This window comes from Oryza sativa, chromosome 1 (genome assembly GCF_034140825.1).
Source record: "Oryza sativa Japonica Group chromosome 1, ASM3414082v1".
NCBI lineage: Eukaryota > Viridiplantae > Streptophyta > Magnoliopsida > Poales > Poaceae > Oryza > Oryza sativa.
This window is the reverse complement of record NC_089035.1, coordinates 37318070-37327500: the sequence shown is the minus strand read 5'-3', so window position 1 is coordinate 37327500 and position 9431 is coordinate 37318070. Positions and strand designations below refer to the sequence as shown.

The following is a 9431-nucleotide window of genomic DNA, read 5'->3' as shown; positions in this document are numbered from 1 at the left end:
ACGTTCGAAAGGTGATGGTTACTTAGGTCTAGTTTTGTAGGCAATCACATTTGATTCAGTACAAATGAGTTGACACCATGTCCTCTAATCACTATTTTCGCGTGCCTGTATTCGTCTGAAATCTGAATCTGTACTGCGTGTGATAAAGCGCGCCCTGTTATCTCGTCTGAAGTCAAAATATGTCTAGGCGTGCCACTGCATAGCTGAGGCTGCGTGGAAACATTATTTTTCATTTTTTTGGGTAAGTGCTGGAGTCGTGGTGAGATCGAATCATTGAAGTCATTATCTCACGGAGAATGATGTGATCAAGTACAAAATGAAGACTGCACAGTGTGATCTGCCTTGAGCTCACACTGAACACTGAACAGCGTTTGGTTTCGCTCGCGCCTTCTGCCCTTGATTTCAGCGATTTTTTTTTCTAACGATCAAAAGCTTTGCACGCTAATATATTAAACGAAGATTTTCTATACAATGTAGCACGCGTCACAAAGGCAAATGGGAGTTTGGGAGAGAGTTAGGAATCAGATAGTAAGGTGGTGTTTGGATCCAGAGACTTAACTTTAGTATATGTATTTAGATACTAATTTAGAGTATTAAATATATACTACTTACAAAACTAACTACATAAATGAAAGCTAATTTGCGAGACAAATTTTTTAAGTCTAATTAATCTATAATTAGAGAATGTTTACTGTAGCATCACATACGCTAATCATGTATTAATTAGGCTCAATAGATTCGTCTCGTGAATTAGTCCAAGATTATGGATGGGTTTTATTAATAGTCTACGTTTAATATTTATAATTAGTGTCCAAACATCCGATGTGATAGTGACTTAAAAATTTTACTCCCATCTAAACAGGGTCTAATGGCTAGGGGATTGACTGAACACCCCAAAACAGCAGCAAATAGACAAAAAGAGTAATTTTACATTTGTTAAGAGGTACCAATATATTTTATAAACTTTATACTTCACTACAGAAGATATAAAGAGATACTTCGTCCGTTTTATATTATAAAACTTTTTAACATTACCCGCATTCATATATACGTGCCTAGATTCATTAATATCTATATGAATGTGGACAATATAAAAAAAATCTTATAACTTGAAACGGAGGTAATATCAAATTTTATAATAGAAAATATGATATCACTTAATATTTATCAAGGACCGTGAAAACACTCGGACAAAGAATCTTCATTTCAGTGACGGGAAGATAGGCCGATATCTAATCTCTTGGATCTGAACTAACCTAATCCTATGCACTCTATTCTTTTCGAGAAGGTAGTACCAAAATTGTCCCTTCCAGCTTCTTTATTCTCCATCAGAGAACAAGGAAGAAGATACACTAGGATTTATGCAGGCAAATTACACATGCGTGGTGACTATTCTGATCAAAGCTAAGGGAGCAAAAGTGAACAAAAGATGAGGTACCATGATTAATTATCATTCCTAAGCTCGAGAAGGCGACAACTTCGGTCTCCTATCATGTGCCTAGCGCACCATAATCAACACTGCTAAGTGCTAACCCCCTAGGTTACTATAGATTAGATGCCATGTTTCAGCACTTTATTAAATTTTGGTGCCTCTCTTTCCTGGCTAGTAGGACAAATCTGAACTTCTGAACTTGTGGGAGGGAGGGACAATGTGTGGCTGCATGCTGCTTCATTCTCTTGTGTTTGTGGGCTTATAGGAAATTACCAAACAGGCCCTGCACTTTTTGGTCCTGGGCATGTGGGAATGGGAAGGAAAAGGAGAAGTGAACAGGGAAATGAGGATAGAAAGGGAAAAGCTGGAAAGGCAAAGTTCACATCAACTTGTCAACAAAAGCTTCTTAGAGATGCTTATGCTTTCAAAATGCTTTGACTGGATAGGATAAAACCATCTGGCCGCATAAACAAATCCATGCAAATAGTGGATCATCCTCCCAAGTCAAGCCTTCACTGATTGCACTGTGGTAGTATGGACTTAAGTAGTACCCCACTTTGATATTACAGATATTACAGCACTGATTAGCACTTCTCAGGTGTCTTTAAGTTTAACCATGAAAAAACTTGGAAGTACGCATTTGCATTTGCAGAAAATTGATCTTGCCATTTGTAAGACTAGCTAGGCAGTTCTCATTGCAAGAAACCGCAGCGCGGAGAGAGCGACGAATCTTCCGGCCGAGCGCGCGCGGCAACCCTGACCGTTGCTCCGTGCAACTGCAAAGTGACGTTTTTTTTACCACACGCGTGCAGATTATGATCGAAGTAATCACCTTTGGATCAGGCAAATCCCGATAGGACGCAGATTGCGGAGCTCCACAGATCGCAGAATGGAGAGAGAGAGTGTGTGTGCAGGAGAACGAAAGCCAACACACGAGACACGAAGCCCAAGAATGGCAGAGCAACAAAGCAAAAGGAACTAGAGAGAGGGAGACACATGCGATGGGAGAGAGAGAGACAGGGTGAGAGGCCTTCGCTCCTCGCCGGGGCCCGTGATTCGCCTTTAACTTTCGCTTTCCTCTCTCCTCCCCTTCTTCACCGATGCGGCGATGCGCGCGCCTTCTTCTAAAACCCCCGCTCCCCTCTCTCGTGTGCCCGCAACAACTGCTTCCTTACCATAGCAGCAGCAGCAGCAGCACGAGTGTAAATGGCGCAACGGTGCTAGTGGCATTGTGACGCCCGGGTGGTGGTGGGGGGTGGGGGGGTGGGGTGGGGTGGAGAGGGTGAAGCGGCGACGGTGACGATGACGACGCTGCAGCTGGACCCGCCGGTGGTGCCGGCCCGGCGCTCCGCGGCGACGAGCTGCGACCTGCACCCGGACGAGACGTTCACCGGATTCTGCACCGCGTGCCTGCGTGAGCGCCTCGCGGGGCTCGAGGCGTCCGCCGCCGCGGCCTCCGCGCCTGGGCGCAAGTCCACGTCGGCCATACGGTCCCTGTTCGCCAGGCCGTTCGGCGGCGGCGCCGGCGGCTCGTCCGTCGCCGGCGCCGGGGCGTCGCTGCCGGACCTTCGGCGTTGCAAGTCGTTCTCGTGCGGCCGCGGGGGGGACGCGCTCGCGGCTGCTGCTGCTGCGGCGGCGGCCGGCACCGCCAGAGCTGATGAGCCACAGCGGCGCTCGTGCGACGTGCGTGGGCACAGCACGTTGTGGTCGCTGTTCCACCAGGATGACCGTGGCCGTGTCCCGTCGTCATCTTCCGCCGCTGACATTGCTCCTCCCCATCAACAGCCGCCGCCGCCGCCGCCGCGACCATTCATCCCGGACGATTTCTTGGACGAAGATATCCCCGTCGTCATGGAGCACGATGAGATAATGCCGGTGGTGGAGCCCGTCATTGTGGTGGACACCTCCGGGGAGATCGAAACCGAGCCCAATGTGGTGGCCCGGGAAGGGAAGGCCATGAAGGATCACATGGATTTCGAGTCGTCGCAGCCGAAGAAGCCGCCGACGAAAGACCTGAAAGAGAGCTTCTGGGTCGCGGCCTCGGTGTTCAGCAAGAAGTGGCAGAAATGGAGGCGCAAGCAGAAGCTCAAGAAGGAGGCCGCCGTGAGCAAGGCGGCGGCTGCGGCAATGCCGCCGCCGGAGAAGCCGTCCAAGCCATCGTTCCTTCGGCGGAGGCGTCTGCGGGGGGAGGCCGGCTCGGAACTCGCCGGGGGCCGTCGCTCGTGTGACACCGACCCGCGTTTCTCCCTGGACGCCGGCCGCATGTCCGTCGACGACGCTGGCTTCTCCTGGGACGAGCCACGCGCGTCATGGGACGGCTACTTGTTTGGTGCAGGCGCCGGCATTGGCCTCGGCCGCGCGCCTCCGCCGCTCTCCCGCCTCCCTCCTATGATGTCCGTCCTGGAGGACACCCCGGCCACCATTGTCGAGCGCTCTGACGGCCAAATCCCGGTGGAAGACGACGCCGACATTGACCCACCAGGGGGCTCCTTGCAGACAAGAGATTACTACTTGGATTCCTCGACCAGGAGACGCCGCAGCCTGGAACGCTCCAGCTCCGTGCGCAGGCCGTCATTCGAAGTCACCGAGCCAAAACCAGCACCCACCACCATAGCTAACGGCAAGGAATCCCCTCTCGGCGGCTCAGAGTTCTACCACTTCCACCATGCCGAGGACCTGCTCGACCGTGGGTTCAGCTCCAACTCCCTCATCGAGGACATCTCCGCGAGCTTGGAGGCCGCCTTGTCAGGCCCCGGCAGCGCCAAGAAGCCACGGCGGTGGCGCAAGGCGTGGAGCCTGTGGGGGTTCATTCACCGGAGGGCCTCCGGCCGCCGGAGCGGCGGCCCGTCCGACATCGCCGACCGCTCGTTCTCGGAGGCGTGGCCGGACCTGCGCGTCCGTGGGTACAACCCCAAGATGCAGCGGTGCAACAGCAACTTGAGCGCGCGCAGCTCGTTCAGCAGCAACAGCGGCGGGCTTGGCAGCTCGAGGCGCAGCCACGTGGACGTCAACGGGAGCAGCGCGAGGCGTCGGGAGGAGCACGTGCTGGAGCGTAACCGCAGCGCGCGGTACTCGCCACCGGGGCGCGTGGACAACGGCATGCTGCGCTTCTACCTGACGCCGATGCGCAGCGGCGGCGGCGGCGGTGGTGCGCGGCGGGGCGGCGGCGGCGGCGGGGGCGGGGGCGGCCTGCCGGCCAAGGCCGGGCGGCAGCTGACTTCGCAATCGTTCGCCCGTAGCCTACTCCGGATGTACTAATGCCACGCTTGCAGCCGAAAAGGAGGGGGGGATAATACCGCCATAGCCATAAAATCTTCATGTATTATTGTAAGCTTCTTGTTCTTTCTGTCCATTTTGGGGGGGGGGGGGGGTGGATAACGCGCGATTCATCTCATAAATTCCTCTATCCGTATCGTGTTTTATATCGTTAAATCAACCGTGTTGTCGACTTGCCATGAGTTCTATGACTAAGTACGAGCATGGCTACGAGTTGCAGCTTACTAAAGTGTCTCGTTCAACCTAAATTTGGATTTAAACAGATCCTAATTCAGGAGTTGGGAGTCCCCCACCAGATGGTGCGTCACACTTGAGTAGCATCATCACTTGTTCGCTTTGTGTCAAGTGTCAAATGCGAGGGCCCAAGGCAGCTAGCCACTCTTTTGTTCTTTTGGACCGTGGGGAGAGAGCTCCATGGGAACCTGATGGGAGAGCTTGACATGGACACGTTAGTACTAGAGCGCGAGCCGGTGCTTGCTTCATGCGGCTCCGACCGTAGCAGTGTCCAGGGTCGGGCCCGTCGCCACTGCACGTGATTGGTCCTTAAAGGTGGCCGTGCTCGGGTTGCCGCCGCCTCGGAAACCGTTAAAGGCGGCACGTATATATTCCTCTGGCCCGCCGGCAAAGGGCGCCACCGTCTCGACTGCCGATGGGGCTCACCGTTGTCGCCGTCCCGTCTCCCTCTCGCACCCCCTCGCCCGCGCTTGTTTCTTTCGTGCAATTCTTGCGCCGCGCAGGCGTTTGGCCCTCATCGTGTCGATGCGTCGCTGCCTCGCTTTACCACTAGAGCTCCGTGTGGATCTTGGATGGAGCTCTGCAGATGCTGACACAGCCAGCCACACAGCTTGGCGGCCACATCGCCGCTGCGTGCTTTCGGATGAGCTACTTGCTAGTGAGCGGCCCGCGTTATCCGCAAAGGCGCGGCCCGCGTTTGCAGCCATGTGATCTCGGCGACAGACGTGCGCCGCACGATCTAAGTCAGTGGTCACCATGAGATCGATATGAGGCAACGGCCAAATCAAATCATTTTCCCGCTGGGATGGAACCATGGATTTCACTCTATATCCTGTTCTCTTTAATCATTCATCGGTGTAAAGTTTGTAACCGCGCGAGGTGCAATTTTCACCGAAGGCATAGCGCCAGTAGTATTGGCCGCGGCCCACGGTCACGGAAACCGTCCCACGCAGGAACGAACGGATCACAGTGGAATCGATCGGAATGATGGCAAAGACAAGCACGAGACCGCGGGTCAATCGAGCGCCCCTGCATCGGCTGCGCCAACCAAAAACCACGACGAACCGGCAGGCGTCGCATCTCCTGTCTCACGTCAAAAACGCCACGGATTCCGCCGTGCGGAGCTGGGTAGTACTAGTACGCGCCGCGTGCAGTGGCACCCGGCGCGGTGTCCCCCCGAAGGCCCGAACGCTCGACTCGCGACTGGACGTCGGTACGACCGCCACCACCGGAGGCAGGCAGCGGCCGCAGGCGCATCGCCGTTTAGCGCGGTACGGTGGTCTCCTCCCCCCCCCCCCCTCCCCCCCCCCTTTTTTTTTTTTGCATGAGAGCGCGTTGACGCTGACGGCGGCCGGTCATCTCGTCTCCGTCGTCTCATTCGTTGCAGGAATGTGTCCCATGTTTTCGGTCGACGTACTAGTAGCAGAGTCCCCTGCGGGCTGCATGGAGCTATGCTACGTCATCAATCAGAGACGGGCCATATTCGTAGACATGGCCTGCTGAATGCAGGCTGCTGTTTTGTGTCATTGCCTGGGGTTGCATGGAAATTCCGATTCTGCAATCAGAGTGACACGATAAAACGAACGAAACAAACAAGTCGTACTACTCCGAATTTTTCTTTCTCCATGCGTGGAGCATTGATTCTCGATCAGATGGCTCGTGCAAACTGCACGCATCGGACTATTCCGTGTACCGCCGAGGATATGCAATGGCATGGTGAATGACGCATATGCATTGACCGTACGTACTTAAGCCAGCCTCGATCAGGGAGTGAGAGACAGAGGATGTGTGATCAGGGAGTGAGAGACAGAGGATGTGTGGCGGCATTAGCAACTAGCAAGACGATCAACCGATCGATCAGGAGTCCCCGACCCCATCGCATGCAACAAACTACTACTACGCCCTGTCGAGAAATCAGCGTGTTATCGCCCTGTTTGCCTTCTGCACTCTCCATCCCGTGTCCGGTTCCTGCAGTCTGGCACTGTAGCTGCATGCACTGCACTGTGCCACTGTCGCATGGCAGCACGGTGAGAAACAAAGCAGATATGGCGATAGTACTGCCCGCCGAGAAGGTCGATCGATGTGTGGAGACATTCGATGACACAAGTGTTGTCCGACCATGTCACTTCTCAGTCCTCACTAAGCTTATTTCTAAACATATCCTTATTTGCCGTTCTAAATGGATCTAAACATATCCTTATTTCTTCACAAATAAGCAGAGCTTTAAGTTTCCCGATGCAATGTTTTTGACCTTCACCTCATTTTAACCTTCAAACTTCCCGATGCATTGGTACTATGGTCATCTAAGGCTTAATGAGATTGCATTGGGCTGGCCTTGATACACAATTTTCGTTTATCCCGTCCCTATTTTATTTCACCATATTAGTTTGTCAAAATATATGCATATAACCATAAAAGTGCAGAGGCTGAAAATGTTTAACACTTTGCTCAGTTTGCATGGCTTAGAGCAAGTTTAATAGTATAGCCAACAATTAGCTCCAAATCATTTATAGCCAATTTAATTAGCTCATTTATAAAATTTAGCTACCTATAAATATATACTACATAATTAATATATTGTCCTACCTCTCATACACACATAACGTTTTGGAGTTCGTGCTGCAGCTGGCTACAATTAAATATGTAGCACATTTTCCTTCTCTATTCTCTAATCTTCTCCACATGTACATATAACTAACTTTGTAGCATGTTATTGTACTCGCTCTTATAAGCGAACACGCTTTATATGAAACTGCTAAAGTCGATCCCTAGATGAGGGGCGGCCAACATCAAGTGTGTCTTGTCTTAAATGCCACCGGCCATCTTAACCCGTTGATAAGTTTTTAATCATATTATGAAGGGAAATTTGTAAAATTACTTGAAGTTTGATATTTCACCTTATAAAGTCATTTTATTGAAAATGCTAATATACCTAATCAGTTTTGCTATAAAAACCATCCAAGTGTGCACATGTCTAACCAAATCAACAAGTTTTCATAAATCATGAGCCGTCAATGTGATCTTCACCAAAATTATTTTCTAGGGTATAGTTTTTTGATACTTTTTTAAAAGATTCCATAAATAGAAATGCTAATGAGAGCTTAAATGTTGTCAGGCTGAGTTTCGCCACATGCACAGAAAACAATTTAACAAAGAATAAATCTAATGCAAGCACTTGGACAAGATTGACTCTACATAAGTGATAACAGGCTGATTTAGTTAAACATATGCGTATTGGGGTGGTTTTACAACAAAAACTGACCAGATAGCATTTGCAACAAAATGATTTACGAGGTAAAATGTCAAACTTCAAGTGACTTATGGGGTGGTTTTTTCCATTTTCCAAGAAAATTAAACAAAGTAAAGTTCCCAGAAAGCTAGAGCTTAATAATCCTGGAATTAGAAAACTATGATAGTATTTTTTTTATGGATGGAAACAATTTTTGCATATTATAATTGTTGGATTCATGGGCTTAACAAACCCTCAATTTAAACATATAAGACATCTTTAGTTTTCGTAAAATCAATATTTAAAAATTGTGACTAATAGTTTAACAATAAAAATATACCCCTCCTATCCTAAATAAGTTCAGAGAATGTGTGTAGCGTCGTTAATTGTATTTGGTCGTTGACAATATAGTTTTAAAAATTAATGGTCAAAGTATAATGTATAATGTTAGTTACCATGTAAAAACTAATAAATATTATATTTTACTAGTATAATACTCGTGTGTTGCAACATATATTTTAATAAAAAAACGTTCATTGTATACATTTCTATAGCCTGTAAAAGAAATTATTCCTATTATCTATATATCATAGAGCAACAAAAATTTCTTTAATAAAGGTATTTGATACTCATATTTTTCTTGTGTGGGGTCTAGCTTGTAAGGCTAAAAAAGGCAAAGTTTTTTCTCACTTTTCACAGGTCGCACATGATAATTCTACCACTATCACTATTATTTTTTAAAACAGTAAAGAAAACGTAGGGAGTATATTGATAAAGTGCACAATGATTATAGTGCCACATGTGTAACTAAGAAGCTCATGTTATTATCAGGTAATAACTCTATGTATTTTTTTCCTTCATCTATTCCTATCTTAGACATTAATCTATTTCTATACATCTTATATTATATGGTTGACCAAACACGTATTCACCAATGTACCATCCTTATCAGATACTAAGGGCATGTTCAGATTGTAGACAAAATAAACCTTACTGAGACATGATTTCTTATGTATTGATCAAATTTGGCAACAAACTAAACGTAGATATTTTTTTGACAACTATATAAAAAAAATGGTATGCTTTAAATAGTGAAAATGACATCAAAGTGAACATGCCTTAATACCGTGTGTTTGCATTGCATCCTACGTAAGTACCTAGCGTTCAACTTCACAAGATTAGTCTTGGTATAACCATTTTGCCTTCGTCTACATGCACTTCCTACGGTAATATACTAAAACAAATGTTTTTTAAGTTTGC

At 48.4% G+C, this 9431-nt stretch overlaps 1 protein-coding gene across 1 annotated transcript; it reads left to right on the top strand.

The window, feature by feature from the left end:
• The first annotated feature begins 2356 nt into the window (after positions 1-2356).
• On the top strand, positions 2357-5048 carry LOC4324814 (protein OCTOPUS). The gene has a single exon (XM_015780323.3). It carries the CDS (start codon positions 2735-2737, stop codon positions 4688-4690), a length of 1956 nt encoding a protein of 651 aa, XP_015635809.2. The 5' UTR covers positions 2357-2734; the 3' UTR covers positions 4691-5048.
• The last annotated feature ends 4383 nt before the right edge of the window (positions 5049-9431 follow it).